We start from the raw sequence: 18,434 nt of genomic DNA on the forward strand, positions 1-18,434 counted from the left end.
GCTTTACAATGCTTTCAAACTCTCTATAAATTCTCAAAAGCTGAGGAGATGTTAGTTGAGTAGATGTTCCATCTGAATCTGCATGAACTGGATGGAGATTTTCAGAGACTCGTCATTTCAAGGCTAAACCACCAACACGAGTCCAATACACCATTTAGCCATCGGTAACGACCTCCTTCTGTCAGCGATCAGTCTGAATAATAGATACAGAGGGTCTCATGTGGGGCTTATAAAAAATGCATTTTTGAAAAGAACGCCACTCTAAACCACCCCACGCCCACCCGACAGAGTGCCCCGGACATTCTGCAAACCTGTCTCTGTGATGTGTGCAGATTTCTACTGTTAAAGTATATGTGCTCACATGCATGCCTTTCACCTCAAGAACTTCCTGTAGCATGAAGTGTGAACAATCACCGAAGGCTGGACGTATCTTAACGAAGGCGCCCCGTGTTTGTCTGTTCTGGGTCTCCTTTTTTTGTGTATTTTTTTTTCTGTCGGTTCGGACTCTTGTTTCAAGCGATTCCCAAAATTCCTCATTAAAATCCCCACCTCTCTTTTCTCTCTCCCCTCCTCTCTCAGTCATTTCCCTCCTGTCTCCCCTCTTCTCCATCTCCTCCCTCCTTCTCTCTCTCTCTCTCTCTCTCGCACTCTCTCACCCGGTGCCTCCTCCTCAGATGTATTCTTCAGTCAGTGGGCTGGAACTGCAGCGGCTGCTGGAGGAGGCCAGAGTGAGAAAGAGAGAGCGAGAGAGAGAGTGGAAAGAGAGAGGGTGGAGGGGCCGAGCAGCGTCTGGGTCAGCGTGGTCTGTCATCTCAGACAATCTAAGCGCGAGCAAGCGAATGAGAGCGTGTGTGTATGTGTGTGTGTAGGAGAGAGAGAGAGAGAGAGTGTGTGTTTGTATGCATGTGCATGCGTGAGTGTGTGTGTGTGTGAGAGAGAGAGAGAGACAGAGAGAGAGAGAGGGAGCGCAGCAGGAGCGAGGAGGTAGAGATGTCAGAGGATGTGGTTTTCCTGAGCTTGCAGAACACAAGCGCAGGCATAGTTTGAGCATGACCTCAACGCAGGCACGCAAAGTGAGATCTCCGTGCTCCGCTTAGCACTCCGCAGGACCATAAGCCGTGAGGGTTCAGACAAAACAGAGCCAAAAGTGCTCACGGGAAGAACGCATCACAGACTCTGGAGCTTTAAGGACTTCACCCGGGAATTTGGGGATATTTTTAAGCACACTTCCCATCCTTCGCTCGCTTCATGCCGTTGGTGAACTTGGCAGAGAAGACGTTCTGCGATCGCTGAGACTTCACGCACCTGTGGATCCACGACGGCCAAGCAGGTAAGATCTCCACATACATAATCCAGATGTTGCTCAGACTTCGCAGAGACTCAGTTAAAGTTTAGATGCTTCATATATGTGTTAAATCATCATGCTTACTGCTTAACAAAGAACATTGTACAGATTTAATACAGCAAAACCATTGGGATTCAGATTAAATGGTTAGTACCATGTATGAGGTCTGAGCAAAAATAACAGAAATAGAGATTAGGCTCAAAAAATTCTTTTCAGGCTTAAGGCAGGTGTGTGCACAAGTGCAAGTGTGTTTATAACAGAACTTCCACGGGGTAAAGGACGTCTTTAATATCATTTTCAAAAACGTACCAATCTGCGCACGGGCAAATTTGAAATCATTTTAATCCAATTTTATTTTAAATTGTTCAAGACGATTAATAAGACAGCTGATAAAGGGCATATCAGTGGTGATGATCAGCCTTGGCAAGCCACAAGCCTCATAACTTGCTTCACACGCTCACCAACACACACACAGACACACACTCACACCCCTCCTTAACCCTCGCACAGATCAGCGATTTGGTGCTCTGTGAGTCACATGAGGAAAGCGTGATCCAGGACAGCAGCTCGCTCTGAGACTCGGCTGCTCGACTCGTCTTCTTTTTATCACTCCTTTAACAAGCCCTTCGTCTCGAATTTGCCCTTGTTACTACTAAGAGAATGGAGGTCAAGGGTATTTCAGAAAAGAAGTGAGGGATAGAGAATAGAAGAGAGGTGCAAGAGAGAGAGAGAGAGAGAGAAACGTGGGCAAGTGGAAGGAATGAGGAAAAAAAGGGCAGAAGAGGGCAAACTGTCATTAATCAGTTCCAGCGGCTGCCTGCGAGGCTGTGTTGGGTCGTGCTGGGTCTCAGGAACACACGCACAGAGGAGCTCGTTGTGGCTGGAACGTCATGAGAGCTGCTGTCACATCTTTACTGTCTCTGTGATGTTGCTAAGAGAGCGTTGTTCTTGTTGCTGCATCGTGAAGGCTTTAAAATCTGTTTCATAGACATTGAAATATCGGTGATCTAAAATAGAGTTATATAAAAAATAGCTGAGAAACTTTTCCTCTAACAGATGAAAGTTATGGCAATATGGCAAGACATCCATCCATCTATTCATTTATTCATCTGTCTATCTATCCATCCATCCACTCATTCTTTCATCCATCCATTCTTTCATCCTTTTGTTTATCTACCCGTCCATCCATCCATCCATCCATCCATCCGTTAATTTTTCCATCCATCCATCCATCCATCCATCCATTATTTCATCTATACATCCATATATCCATCAATCCACCATTTCATTCATTAATATATCCATCCATCCAAGCACCCACCCACTCATCCATCCATCCACCCATCCACCTACCCACTCACCCATCCATCCAGCCCATCCATCCATCCATCCATCCAACCCACCCACCCACCCATTCATTCATTCATTCATTCATTCATTCATTCATTCATTCATTCATTCATTCATTCATTCATTCATCTTCAGTAGCTGGATTTATCTTGGTAGATCTGCAAACACTGAATACAACCTGAGTCCATCACAGGATATCCTGTACACACACCTTCTCACCTAGGGGTACATTAGTGCATTGGGATGCGAGTTGGAAGGAAACCAGTGAACCAGAAAGAAAACAAATACAAATACATTACAGAAAACTTACAGGCTCGAACCCTGGAGCTGTGAGGCAAATCCTAGTTTTTACAGCTTTACACAATACAAGAAAATAAGGCTAGCACCAGTGCCAACCTATATCTTTAGTTACTCAAAGAAGCTTTATTTACATTATCTACATTCCTCTGGCAGACATCCTTATCCAGAACTGCTTTAAAGTCTCTATCAATGAACATCCTAATGTACATCCTGAAACTGGTTCACTGGGTCACAGATTAACAATACAATTAGTCTGACAAAACTCCGTTAGGAGGAAATATTTTTTTAAATACAATTTTAAGTGCTAGTTTAAGTTCCTCAGGAAGAGGTAGGTCTCTGGATGTGGTTTGAAGACGGTCAGTGACTCATCAGTTTGGACATCTTGGGGAAGTTGGTTCCACCCGCAGCTGCCAGAACAGAGAAGAGGCTTGATACATGCCTTCCTTGTACACTGAGAGACAGAGAGATCAGTTGAGCAGTGCTGGAGGGAGTGAAGGGATGTGGTGGAGGGCAGAGAACTACAGTACTGCATTCCTTTTATGGTTAATCTGCAGTACCTTTAGTGTATATTGGAAATGTTTCATTGTTTAGAGCTGCATACAGTCTGTTCAAATTTGTTAATTAGCTATACTGTAGCTAAAATTACATGGGCCTTTAAGTTCTTAAGGCCCCACCTTGCAACTTGCAGGACTTAAAGGATACTTTTGAGCACTGTCCCTTCGTTGGACCACTTTTGATAGATACTGACCACTGCAGACTGGGAACACCCCACAAGAGCTGCAGTTTTGAAGATGCTCTGGTCCAGTGGTCTAGCCATCACAATTTGGCCCTTGTCAAATCCTTACGCTTGCCCATTTTTCCCGCTTCCAACGCATCAACTTTGAGAACAAAATTTTCACTTGCTGCCTAATATATCCCACCCACTAACAGGTGCCATGATGAGGAGATCATCAGTGTTATTCACTTCACCTCTCACTGCTCAGAATGTTATGGCTGATCGGTGTATATATTTAGATTTAATAAATACATTAGGTATCTGCATTTTTGATGTATCATGAACGTGGTGTATTTGTGTAGAATTTCATGGTGGTTGCAAAACACTAGCATCATGGGTTCAAGTCTCAGCTCATGTGTGAATTTGGACCTGATCAAATCATGTCGGATTTACACAAACTAATTGTCTTAATGTTACTCCGTTCAATCCCAGGGAATCCTTGTACACATTTGAATTAAGTAAAGTTTAAATCAGAAGGCCATGGTCTACATTGGATATTGAAAAGAAATCAATTAATGACCTTTTTTTGATTTTTGCTTGATCAGAACAAATCAACCTATAGGTGACAATATAAACCTGTCAGAGCTGCTGTTAAATTAGAAAGAAAATAATTTAAACATAATCTATAACCAGAACCAATGTTTCTCATATATGTGTTGGTGTTGGTGTTTGGCGACGGCAGCTCGGATTCCCCGCACTGCCTCGTGTGCGAGCCGTACATCGATTTTCCCATGATTAAAGTTCTAGTAGATTTAGTTTTGATGAATCAGCTTGAATACCAGTTTGACTGTTTGCCATAATGGGTAAGACCAACTCTTCTGACATTCCTAAAGGCAATAAAAACCCATTAACCGTCTGTCAGTCTGTCCGTCCGTCCGTCTCTAGCTAACAGCATGGTTTCTGCTTCGTTTTGATGAGTCACGAGCGCCTGCGTTCATTAGAAGTCTGAGCATTTCGCTAATTAAATCCAGTCGTCAGTACCTACGAGCTGGCAGATGTCCTTGCTTGTGAAGGTGCGTGATTAATGGATCACACGAAAGCTTCAATATTTTGATAACCCGATTAGAACCGAGAATCCTCTTGCACCCAATTAAGCCTAATTGAGCTAATTAGGACGGCTTGGCGCATCCGAAACGGATCACGCCATACCGCGCGGAAGTGACTTTGAAATGACTGACACCTTTTCCTCAAGTACATACCATATTTCATTCTTTCTCCACCCCCGCCTCGGCAAGGAGCTCTCGCGGCCCGCGTAATTAGGGCAGCGGTTCTCCCGCAGCGTTCCTCCTCACTCGAGGCTCGCACTCCAACAAAAAATGAAGTTGACTCTCTTCTTACGAGGCGGACTTCAAATCAGATGCCTTGCTCACAAAAAAAAGAAAGAAAGAAAAACGAGTCGGCTTAGCCGGGCGCTTTGACGGAAGATGAATGGCAATTTCTGCCCCTTGCCGCTACGCCCTGCCACTTTGAATGAATTACGCTCTCTTGGTTCAAGCAAAGATTAGCTTCCTCTCTTTCCCGACGTGCTGACGGAGGCCCTGGGCACAAACCTCGCCACTTTGTCATGAGACAGAATATTAAAAGGCAATCTGAGCAAAAAGGTGTCAGGAAGCCGTGGGCCTGCAGTCGCTTAGCGGGCCACTGACAAGAAGAAGGTAAAGAAGCACCTCGGATATTTCTCAAAGACGACTCTCTTTGTTAATGGGTGGTCAAGGTAATTGCGGCCGTATCGATCCGGTAACGTTCAAGGAGGAGATGTCAATATCCTGTTCGAGGCTGGAAAACGAACTTGGCCTCCGTGCGCCCTAATAAAGAACTGACTGGGAGCAAATTTAGATCACGCCACGATTATTCCACATTATCGGAGCGTTCACACCCTGCCTAGGAAAAAAGACTGGCTGTCTCTGTGTGGTCTTTATTATTTATTGAGTTATTTACTCACTTTTATAGACTTCTTCTTGTGCCTATAAAACCCGTCTGTGCCCCAGAACATGGCAGCGGAGGCGAAGGAAGCAAGAAAACGAAGGAAATGATTTGTCCGGCTAAATCTAAATTAGAAAAGGGGAGAAAAAAGATAGGGGGGGTGAGGGAGGGATAAAGACAGAAAGGCGAGAGAGAGAGAGATTGTCGTCTTTTATTCTGCCTTGTATGAAATGGTTGTCAAGGGGCCGGTTCCCATGGCAATCCCATCGGCCGGGGCCGGGCTCCCAGCGTGGTCATGGCCAGGTCTGGAGATGCTGAGCAGATGGATTTTTGTTTCTTGTCCCTTTGAATGCTGGTTAAAGACATAGAAATGTCTGCATTCTCCTAAAGAAAATGGCAATTTTGTTTCTGGCGAAAGAGCAGCATCAGACACACTGATGGAGAAATCGTGGTGTTTTTTTTAATGACTCTTTACAGGATCCTCACAGTGGTATTTCACTGTGTGGGTTGAAAATTTGCATGCATTCTAAGTGTTATATAGATAGAAGAAAAAAAAAATACACTGATACGAGACGTGTATATAACACCACCGGCTACGTGCCTTCCTGAACTGTATACTGGAGCAGAAACAAGAAAATGTAAAAAAAATAAAAAATAAAAAATAAATAAACATTTTTTTTAACCATGAACCATTGCAGCTTCTGTAGCAGATCCCCTACAATCAGATGTTAGCTAAAATCAGCTCATCAAGCCTGAGACTAGCTACAGGGTACTGAACAGATTCATTGTATTCATTTTTATTTGATTTTATTTACTCTCGCTATCAAAATATCAAAATACTGTTATGTCATTTTGTCTTGACAAACTTGTGTGGTTCCATGGTGTAACGGTTAGCACTCTGGACTTTGAATCCAGCGATCCGAGTTCAAGTCTCGGTGGAACCTGTGCTACCTTACTCAAGGTCAAGTGGACTTGGTGTGTTCAGTTTTGTTTATGATCTGTTTTGGTACAGCTTGCACTACAGAATCAAAGATTTGTGTATGAGTGTGCCTCTGCTAGGCTAAGCTTCCAGGGGATGTGGTATTTTAGTGGTTAAGGTGTTGGACAATGGCTCAGAAGATTGTTAGTCTGAATTCCAGGTCTGCTGAGCTGCCTTTGCTGGGCCCCTGAGTAAGGCTCTTAATGCTCAGTAGTATAAAATAATTTGATAAATTATGAGATAAGGGCGTCTGCTAAATGCCAGAAATGTAAAAAAAAAAAAAAAAGTTGATGACAATAAGAGAATGGTAAAAGATAAAAGTATAGAGGAGTATAAGTGTGGTTTAAAGAACTGGTAACATGACATCACAGCTAGGAAACCAAAACAGGACCTGGTTCCATTTTTTAGCCCCTGGGATAAAAAAGTCATGTTTTTGAGGTCATTTAATTCAAGTAACCAGTCAAATGTGAGCTGTACCAATCAGCCTCCCAGTTCCACCAGTTCAACCCCATCAGCCAGTGATATCTACACTGCAGCTTCTCCTCTCCTAGTTACTCTCTCACCTCCTTATTCGCTCTTCTCAGTATGTGGATGTGACTTTCGACCTTATATTGACTTGCGAAGCGTCTCATCACCTCCACTGGCTCATCACCTCACAGTCTGTAGCGATCACATGACTTTTTAGAAACAAAACAATAGGAAGTGACATTTAAACACAGAGCAATATAAACATGTTTATTTCAGGACACAAACGTTTTAGCTTATAAGTGACTGGCTGGGCTTTCCTTTAGTTCAGATTGTATCAGAGAGTCCTGTTTTTCTCATCACACACACACACACACAATGCTCCCACCCAGGTGAGGAGGGTGATGCAGGAAGTGCAGGAAGGAAGCAAGAAGTCCAAACAGGGCATCACGGAGAGACAGAGAGAGAGGCTTCCCTGCTGATCGGACAAAAATACAGAGCAGGAAGCTGCGCCTTGGAGTTATTTGTCACTTAAAAAGAATAAAGGTCATTGTTCGTCCGACTCTTCTCCCGTGTATCACGTCTAATCTGCGAGCTGCTAATTGAGCTCTGTGTAATTAAACACCATCACACTCTTGTTGAGCAGAAACGTGGAAGCCTGAATAAACAGCGAGAAGCGAGCGATCAGAGGCGGCTGAGGAAGCGACTTCAATCGGAGTAGAAATAGATGTTACTGGTGCAGTCTGTGATCTGTGCATTTATACTCTGCTTGTTTTGTCTAAATACACGCTTATAACAATTACATCCTTATAACAATGAGAAAAAACACACAGGGAAGTTGTAGTATAGTGGTAAAGATGGTGGGCTACTGATCAGGAGGTTGCGAGTTTAAGTCCCAGGACCATTACCACCACCACCGGGCCTTTGAGCATGACCTTTAGCTGCTCTGCTGTATAATACATATATATATATATATATATATATATATATATATATATATATATATATATATATATATATATATATATATATATATATATATTTCTGTATGCTTATCTCTTAGTTTTTAGAGTTATAGAGTTACATAGCTATAGAGTTAGTTACAGAGTTACATAGCTATAGAGTTAGAGTTTATAGTGTCATAGTTATAGAATTTATAGAGGTCTACAATTTAGAGTTTTAGAGTTTCTAGTTATGGAGTTTATAGAGATATGGAGTTTATACAGTTAATAAAGCTTATAGAGTTTATAGAGTTGATAGACTTATAGAGTTAATACAGTTAATAAAGCTTATAGAGTTCTAGAGTTTATATATTTTACAGAGTTTATAGGGTTATAAAGTTTAGAGTTATACAGTTTATAGAATTATAGAGTTCATAGAGTTGTATCCTCAGCTGTAACACCTGTTCTAAACATAAAGCCTCTTATTTTTCTCACCGCCTCAGACTGTTAGGAGCAGTGAAACACGGCAGCACCGAGACCTAACACACACACACACACACACACACACTCTCTCTCACACACGCACTCATACACACACACAAACACACTCTCTCTCTTGCGCTCTCCCTGTCTCACACACACTCCCATACACTCTCATACACACGCACTCATACACAGACACACACACACACATTAATTTGGACGCTCATACATGCATAAAAATGAATTGCTCTCAGACACCATCTTTTTTTAACATTTATTTATTTATTTGATTTATTTCTATGATAGACAATTATAGTGGTAATTAGAGTCCAGAATAACAGACTGATCAGTGATAGTGTACTGAGTGAAATCAGCAGTGTGTCATTAATCACGCTACACTACACCTTTATAAACGCTCTGTTATTTCACCATAATGTTTTCCTCACTGCTGTATCACACCACAGAACCAACGCATGACAGGGTTTATTTTTATAATGGAATTTTTGAGTGTTTTTTTATTTTTATTTCTGTTATATATATCAGTTACCTTGCACTTGAAAAAGAAAGATAAAGACAAAGATAAAAGGGGTGGACAGTCTGAATGCTGTCCTTTACACCATCACTGACTCAGTACATCTTCTCCTAACACTGTGACTTTTCAGCATCCTGGGTTTGATAGATAGTGAGACAGAGAGAGAGACAGTGAATGAGAGAAAGAGAGAGACAGACAGACAGACAGACAGACAGAGACAAAGACAGATAGAAAGATAGAGAGACAGACAGACAGAGACAGATAGAGAGATAGAAAAGGATAAAGAGAGAGAGAGAGCGAGAGAGAGAAATAGATAGAGAGAGAGTCAGAGAGAGACAGATAGAGAGAAGGAGAGAGAAGGAGATCAAGTAAGAGGGAGGGAGAGGGAGGGAGAGAATCCAAATGATTATTTTAGATGAAATTTTTTTTGAGAGGAGGAGAAACATCAAGCGCTCAGATACATCACACCAGAGCAGCATGTCATACTCTCTCTCTCTCTCTTTCACTATCTCTATCTATCTATTTATCTTTCTATCTCTCTATCTGTCTCTCTCTTCCTCTCGCTCTCTCTCTCTCCCTCTTTCTCTGTCTCTTTCTCCCTCTCTCTGTCTCTCTACCTGTCTCTATCTCCCTCTCTCTATCTGTCTCTCTACCTGTATCTATCTCCCTCTCTCTGTCTCTCCCTCTTTCTCTATCTCATTCTCTTTCTGTCTCTAACTATCTCTCTCTCTCTCTCTCTTTATATCTCTCTCTGTCTCTCTCTCTCTCTATTTATCCTTCTCTATCTCTCTACCTGTCTCTGTCTCTCTCCCTGTCTCTATATCTTTCTATATGTTTTTGTCTCTGTCTGTCTGTCTCTCTCTCACTCTTTCTTTCTCTTTCTATCTGCCTCTCACTGTCTCTCTCTCTCTCTCTTTCTATCTGTTTCTCTCTCTGTCTCTATCTTTCTATATGTCTCTCTCTCTCTCACTCTCTCTCTCTGTCTCTCTCTCGCTCTCTCTCTGTCAGAAGTGAGCATGTAGTAAAGTGGTAAAATCCGAAGGGCATTCTCCTTCTTTCTTCTTCTTCTCCTTCTTCCTCTTCTTCTTCCTCGGGTGTCGAGGGAGTGGACTGCTTACTGAGAGCGCGCTCTTCAGTTCCGCTGTCAGTCTCCGGCGTGCATGAGGAGCTTCGCTCTGGAGGATAAAACATGGTGCTGCAGAGGATTCCAGGGGATCCAGCAGTCACTCTGAAATTATAAACATCTCCCAATCCCACCCTCATCTCTAAAAATACCCTCCGACTCATACCCCATCCATCCCTCAGCTCCGCCCCTTCCCCTCACTCCACTTTCCCTCGCTTGGCTTCATTCGGGTCCGGTCGACTCTGAGCGTCCTTCAGAGAGTCGCGCTGGACATCATCTCTCCTCGCGTCAGAACCCTGAGTTTTTCTCAGGCTTTTTCTCTTAATCTGTCTGTGATGCCTCCATCTGTTTTCTCTCACAGAGGAGGCTCTGAGTGCTGCAGGTCCTCTGTGCCACTTTAAGAGATATTACTGTAGAGGGAGGTCTCTTTCATTTCATTTCATTTCATTCTCTCTTTCTCTCTCTCTCTCTCTCTCTCTCTCTCACTCCATCTGTCTCTCTCACTCCATCTCTGTCTCTCACTGACTCCCTTGCTATATTTATGTTTCTCCCTTCACTATCTCAATCTTTCTCTCTCTCTCGCTCTCTATTTCTCTCTGTGTCTCTCTGTGACTCTATCTGTCTCTCTTTCTCTCTGTCTCTCTATCTGTTTATTTTTCTCTCTCTCACTGTCTCAGTCTCTCTCTATCTCTCTATCTCTCTCTCTCACTCTGTCTCTCTCTCTCTCTCTGTCAGTCTGTCTGTCTGTCTCTCTCTCTGTGTCTCTCTATGACTCTATATGTCTCTCTTTCTCTGTCTTTCTCTCTCTCACACACACTCTCCATCACTGTCCTTCTCTCATTATTTATCAGTCTCTCTCTCTCTCTCTCTCTCTCTCTCTCTCTCTCTCTCTCTGGTTCTCTCTCTCCGCCTCTCTGGCTTTCTCTGTCTTTCTCGATGTCTCTCTCTATATATCTTTCTCTCTCTCTCTTTCTCTCTGTCTCTCTCTGTCTCTCTCTGTCTCTCTCTCTCTATCTGCTTCTTGCCTCCTGAAACCCAAAAACTGAAATCTTCCTCAGAGGGATGTGACAGAGCAAACAGAATAATAAAAATAAAACAATGAACGGAAAAAAAGAGAAAGAAATTACACTTCAGGGTGAAACACGGTTGATTATTCACGCGGGAGATGCACGACTGGAAATTTCCTTAACGTCCTACTCGTGCAGATTCGCGCCTCATTTCGTTCGTTCGGGTGGCGGCCCATAGTTCAAACATGATCGCTGAACGCAAAACATCATTATCCCCACGCCTAATGAAACGCATCTATTCGACCGCGCTTCGCCGAAAGCATCATTTCTCATGGCGGAGCTGGTGATCGAGCCAAGCTCCTCGCCGAGGCCCTAATTAAACTCAGCGCCTGGCCTCGTCTCGCGTTCCCTCGACCCCCTGAAGAACGACGCGGGTCCCTGATTTGCCGTGATTGATTCTCACCTCTGCGTTCGCGCCGTTCACCTGGTTCTGCACGGCTTTTCTCCTCCCTCGCCAGCCTCTCGGATTAGCCGGCCACTGTAAAACCGCACGACGTAATTAGAAGGGAATATAATAAAGTGCACTTGGCGTCGTCGCTCCCTCGCCGTTTAATCAGCCGTCACGCTGCTGTCAGGACGGGTTTGTGTGACGAGGAGGAAGTGAAGGTCCAGCTTTCTCACCTGTTACAGAAACCCGTAGCTTATTTACTTCATTTCATTATTTATTTAACGACCGTCAGAAACCATTAGCTGAACTTCTACTGGATTTCTCTTAGCACAAATACGCATACGTAAAATCGCCGTCGCCGCTCCAGTGCACTTTTTCTTCACAGATGCTAAATCTTTAGCTAGAGTGCTTATCAGTAATGTCGCTAGCTACTGTAGCAACAAAATAAAATCGAATGATTCTGTCCTTTGTTTCATTAGCTTCCAGAAACCATTTGCTAAGGCTTGCTAGTAAAAAGCTTGCATGCTTCTGTCATTGCAGTACTTTAGATAAACATGAAAGGAGGCTAGTTTTTATTTTTCCATTTTAGCAAATGAACGCATTAAAGCACTGAAATGTTGTCAGGAGTTTTTAAGCTATTAGCCAGCTTGCTAATGTTTTTATAAATATTAGGTATTATGCAGGCAATGGTTTGTTTGTTTTTTAAATTAGCTAATTAGCATTACACTATAAGCTTGTTGTGTTGTAGTAGCTACATACTTAGCTGTGTTTGAGGTATGAGCTTGATTGCTAATCTTTTTCTTTAACAGTGCTAGCTGATTAGCGTTACACTGAAAGCTTGCCATTGAATTTTAGCCAAGTTAGAGCTATTAGCTCGATTGCTAATCTTTTCCTGAACAGAACAAGCTGACTAGCATGTGTTTGGAAATTCCTACATATCAAGCTGTGTGTAAGATATTAGCCTGCTAGCTATATAGATTTGCAAGCAAGATATAGATTTCTAAATAGATTTCTGTTAGCCAGCTAGCTAAGTTTTTTTTTTTTTTAAAATACACATAGCAAACCGGCTAGCATTATACTGAAATTTTGAGACTGAAGTAGACATTTCTACTAAATAACTAGCTGTGTGAACCATTGCTTGACTAGCACATTTTTGATAAATAGAACTAGCTGACTAGCATAGTACTGAAAGTTTGTCATTAAAGCAGCTGGACCTAGGTTTCTAAACACTTAGCCATGTTTAAGATATTAGCTGGATTCCCAATCTTTCCGTAAACAGAGCTAGCTGACTAGCATTACACTGAAAGATTGTAAATGGAGTAAGCAGATAGATTTCTAAATACCTAGCAGTGTTCAAGCTATTAGCCAGCTAGCTTATCATGTCATAAATATGAACAGTTGTCATTGAAGCAGCTAGACGCAGATTTCTAAATACTTAGCTGTGTTCATGCTATTAGCTGAATTGCTTATCTTTCCCTAAACAGAGCTAGCTGACTAGCATTGCAAGAAACCTTGTCTAAGCTGTGTTTAAGCTACAAAATAAGCCACTATTAAACAGAAACGATGCCTCAATAGATGGCTAGCTATTTCTACACTGTAATTTGGATCGAGTCCAAGGGTGGGGAAGAGGGTTTTTTTTCCATGTCAAGTAACGCAAATTGTATGCTATCATCTATACAAGATGTACAATAGAGGGAAGTATCCAATCTCCACAACCTTAATACAACATCCAAGACAATATCCAGACAATGCAGGGTTAAGGTGCAAAAACAAAGCCAAGAGGACGATGTAAGACAATGTACGCCGAGCACAAAGCTAACAACGTTTAAGCTATTTAGCAGTAAAGTGTAAAAATAGATGTTCTGGTATAATAGGAGGTTTTAAGCTTTCTGAGTATTCATAGATTTGTTAAGAAAACCCCAATAAACAAACATCTGCTTTGAGGCTGAACCTGCAGGAAAATGACGTTTGATTCGTTACCATGGAGATGTTTATCTCTACATCTACAAGTATTTATAGATTTCTAAAGAATGGTTGGTTCAGGTCTCACTTCCCTTAACCAGCAGGTCTGAAAATAGATAGAAACACAAAACAAAAAAAGCACAAAACCTGACTTAACACCTGTGTACATGCTCCATAAAGCTTTTCTCTCTTTTTTCCTCTTCTTTTCTCATTTCAGGTTCATCGTGCACTCCGACAGCAGAGATGGGTTGTGGGCTGAGGAAGATCCGTCAGACGGACGACAGCAGTCCAGGGAAGATCTACTCAACCCTGAAGAGACCGCAAGTGGAGACCAAGATAGGAGTGGCTTATACTTACTGTAATGTGGATTTCCTGGTTGGAAAAGAAGGTAAGTTTATCTTCTAGCAGGGGATGTGTTGTCTATTTGTCACATATACATTACTACACATCTTCACATTTGGGGGGTTGGGGTCAGAGCACAGGGTCAGCCATGATGCAGCCCTGGAGCAGGATGGGTTGGTAGCAACTTGCTAGTGCTGGGGCTTGAATCCCAATCTTCTGGTCAACAAACCAGAGTCTTAACCACTTGAGCTACCACTGCCCTCACTTTTTCTTCTTCTTTTTTTAAAAAATGTATTATTTATTATAATTTTTTATTTAGCTTATTTTTATTTAATTTTTTTTATATTTGGAAACAGATTAAAAAGTAAATGCAACATTAGTGGTTAAGGTGTTGGGCTACTGATCGGAAGGTTGTGAGTTCAAATCCCTGATCCACCTGCTGGGCCCCTGAGCATGGCCCTTAACCCTCAATTGCTCAGTTGTACAAAATATAAGATGAAATGTAAGTCACGCAGGATCATCTGCCAAAAGCCAGAAATGTAAATGTAAACTATGTAGACAAGGCACAAGCTACGAAAGTAGTGTGGGAATATGCAAGATGTCAAAAAAAAAAAAGAATTAAATTGAACTGAAAGCAAATAGAGTCATGCTCAATGATCGATATCTACACGAACACCTGTGCGTCGCTCTAGAAACCCCATCACATGCTGCTGTGGCTGAACCGCTGATGTGGAAATGTTGCATTTACTTTTTAATCTGTCTGCAAATATCATACCGTGTAAAAAAGGCAGTTTAACATGTTAACATACACCATGGTTAAAAAAAAAACCAGAGACAGTCTGTCTAAAGACGTCTGAAACCTTGCTCATTTTGATCAAGCTGAGAAACAGACTTTAGTCTGATGAGTTGGTTTGGTATCAGATAAAATGTTTGAAGTGAAATGCTTCAAAAATAGATTTTAAGTTCAGAAAAGGTTGTAGTGTTAGTTATACAAAATATTTTCAGAAAACGAAATGTCACCATGTGAAGGGATTTCCGTGACAACTGTTTTTTCCAGATACGAACACTCAAACCGAAAACACTGACGATGAGCCGGCACTGATAGTTATATGATAAGTGAAGTGTTTATGATAAATAAAATAACACTTATTAAAGAATCTGGTGTCCTGCGCATTGACGTGTTCGTTCTCTCTTTATGCTGCGTTCATGATTAATTGGGATTTTGGAAATTTCCCCAAATTGTAATCTTGAGCGGTACTTAGAGTGGAAAGAAAATACTCAAAAATGATCATTGTCCATCATTGTTTACATAAATAAGTAAATAAATAAATAAATAAATAAAATGTTGGTTTTAATTCAATTTAAAAATGGACATGATAATTCACCGATAATTGTGCCAAAAAAATCTGAAGAACTAGCAGTTTTATTTAAAAAATTAAATTAAACAAATATAATAATAATAATAATAATTATTATTATTATAAAAGCAAATTTATATAAATAAATAATAAATAATTAATATAAATAATAATAAAAATAATAATAAAAAAATAATAATAATAAAACCCCTTTTTTAAAGCGTCATCCACAATTTAGTGATTTTTTTATTTATTTATTTTTGTATTGTATTTTTTGGTCACACTTTCCACTACAAGCCCTACCATTTTTACATAATGCACAGCTCGGAGAAGTCAATGTTCTGGAAAAACTCAACTTCCATGCTTGCACTTGATTGTCAAGGCAATATATCACACACCCACTAGTGATTATCTGATTGCATAAATCAGCACTAAAATGTGCATCCAGAACCAGAACTGGGAACCAGTAATGTTCTATACAGGGTCCATAATTCTTCACCACTCCCAATATTCCAAGACCAGCTGGTCAGACTGGAGGAATCAGGTGTGACTCCTGCTCGGCTGGACGAAAAACCTGCCAACTCTTTTTGGAAAGGTTTGCGAGTTTTCAGTAGGGGGAATAAAACGTCTGGTTGAAATGTGTGATCCAGTTAAGCAGAACAACAATAAAATCAGAGTGAGATTAATTACAGAGCACCCGTTTACTCGGCTTAATTAGCTCTTTCAGACTCTGTTTTGCTTGTAAAGGGGCCGCCACTCATCAAGACGATGAAGCACAGATCACTTTGAATATCTGTTAAGATTGAATTAACACTGCAGTCATGCCGTGATCTGTCACATTCCCTCCATCTCGTTATTGCTCTTCACCTCCAGTGCCATTATTTACACTCCCACCTGTGTGTACACCTGCCATCAGGAGGATCCTCGAAACTCTCAAGGGCTCCATTTTTTCATAAATATTGTTCGGATTGATGCAAATCAAAAATAAATGAGAGGAAGATGACTATTTGGCTCAATGAGATATTCTCTGATGAGTAGAAATGAGCTACCTACATTAAGGTTTTTTTTTGTATATACACTGATAAGCAGCCGGGTTCCTCAAAGTCATTCATGTGTAGCTGTCAATCCCAGAATTATTGACAGGACAAGAGAGATTCAGAGATTATCTTGGGAATACACCCTGAATAACTTTTAGAATCTTTTCCATAACATTTCACAAGATTGTAGTCACCTAAACAGGATTTGGGCTCTACTCCTTATATTGTTACTCTTTATATTGTTACACTGGGTCACAAATCAAATTTCCAACCTCCTGCTGGGAAAAGACAAAGAAAACTTAAAATTCCTACTTGAGCTCAAGTTTTCTTCTAGGTTCGCAGAGTGATGGTGAATTGACGTGGCTGCACCACAGCATTGGAAGTAAACAAAGCTAAAACTAATTACTAAATCAAGACAACACGAAACATTCAATTAGGACAAAAGTAGTGGCATCCTATAAAAGATACATGATACACGTGATAATTCACTGATAATTGTGCTTAGAAATTTGAGAATTTTTATTTTAAAAATTAATAAAATAAAATAAAAGAACAGAAAATAATAAAAGAAAAAACAAAACAAAAAGCAAATTAATTCCGCTTGAAATTCCTACTTGACCACAAGTTTCCTTCCAGGTTTGTGAAGCGACGTCAAATCGACATGGCTGCAACACGGCATCGGAAGTAAACAAATTTAACAGAACCAATGTCTAAATGAAGACAACATTAAACATTCATTTAGGACAAAAGTAATGGCATCCCATAAGAGATCCCAAAGATAGAGCTGCAGTGGCTGAGCTGCGTTTTTGGAAGATTTTTTACATTTTTTAAATGGACATCTTGAATCTGAAGAATTAGTAGTTAGTAACTAGTAGTTAGTAATTAGTAGTTTTTTTTAAATAAAAAAAATAAATAAATAATGATGCTGCTGCTGCTAATAATAATAATAATAATAATAATAATAATAAGAATAATTATTATTATTATTATTATTATTATTATTATTATTATTATTATTATTATAATAAATAAAAAACAGAAAGCAAATTAATTCCAATTGATATCCTACTTGAGCATGAGTTTCCTTCCAAGTTTGCGGAGAAAAGTTTGCAATAAAAGATCTCAAAGATACAGCTGCAGTGGCTGAGCTGCATTTTTGGAAGATTTTTTTTTTTTTTTTGTGCTACTTGAGCATGAGTTTTCTTCCAGTTTTGCGAAGTTAAATCGACATGGCTGCAACACAGCATTGGAAGTAAAATCTCTAAATCAAGACATGAAACATTCAATTAGAACAAAAGTAATGGCATCCCATCAAATATCCTAAAGATACAGCTGCAGTGCCTGAGCTGCATTATTGGAAAATTGATCACACACTGTGTTTAAGAGAAGCTCTTTCACTGTTTCACTCTTTCAGCCTTTTATGGAGTTTTGTGGGTGTGGCTTAATGCAAATCAGCATTTCTTTGAATGGAGCTTGGGAACTTTTGGTCAATTGCATTTACACACAAAGTAAATCTGGAGATCAGGAAGTTTGTTTTCAGTTTGACCTACGAGTATATTCACAGACTACTTTCGAAAAACGTTGATAAATGAGTGCTGTTCATTTTCGACCATTTCTGTTGATGGCTGCTATTAATTCTAGATTATATTTCACACGAATGAGGAAATGAAACACTTACATGGAAATATATTTAGATTACATAAACCCAGTCATACAGTCAGGCCATTTCGAATCACAGATTATTTCCTTATATATCTTGCTGTCAGTAAAAAACTGAGGATAAAAACCTTCGGTAATCGTCTAGACTTTCATTTGCAGGAAGTTGTCACTCAGACTAACAGTAATAATAATAATAATACATTTTATTTATAGGTGCATTTCTAGTCACTCAAGGTCACTATACAGATTCAAACAAGTCATAAATAATAAAATAGCAGTAAACAACTAAATATTAAATGTAACTTAAACATAGGGAGATTTGAGTGCAGCGTTAGATCATGAAGAATAAACACTTCTGAATAAATATTAAAAGGTTTTGAGTCATGTGGTGAGAGAATCCGCGAT

General features: G+C 40.4%; 1 protein-coding gene and 1 non-coding gene across 4 annotated transcripts in view; both read left to right on the forward strand.

Annotated features, from left to right (window-relative positions):
* The first annotated feature begins 681 nt into the window (after positions 1 to 681).
* Positions 682 to 18,434, forward strand: part of LOC131344287 (raftlin-like) — a 91,938-nt gene continuing 74,185 nt past the window's right edge. The window contains exons 1-2 of one of the 3 annotated variants that reach the window (XM_058376443.1): positions 682 to 1,330; positions 13,851 to 14,021. In XM_058376443.1, coding sequence (XP_058232426.1) covers positions 13,877 to 14,021 — 145 coding nt within the window. In that variant the 5' untranslated portion in view covers positions 682 to 1,330; positions 13,851 to 13,876. Of the gene's footprint in view, positions 1,331 to 13,850; positions 14,022 to 18,434 lie in introns of those variants that run through there. The other 2 variants (XM_058376442.1, XM_058376444.1) reach the window with 2 other exon arrangements.
* trnaq-uug (transfer RNA glutamine (anticodon UUG)) lies at positions 6,566 to 6,637 on the forward strand. Its single transcript has one exon. It is a non-coding gene; the product is annotated as a tRNA-Gln (tRNA).

Source organism: Hemibagrus wyckioides, linkage group LG23 (genome assembly GCF_019097595.1).
Source record: "Hemibagrus wyckioides isolate EC202008001 linkage group LG23, SWU_Hwy_1.0, whole genome shotgun sequence".
In the NCBI taxonomy this organism is placed as follows: domain Eukaryota; kingdom Metazoa; phylum Chordata; class Actinopteri; order Siluriformes; family Bagridae; genus Hemibagrus; species Hemibagrus wyckioides.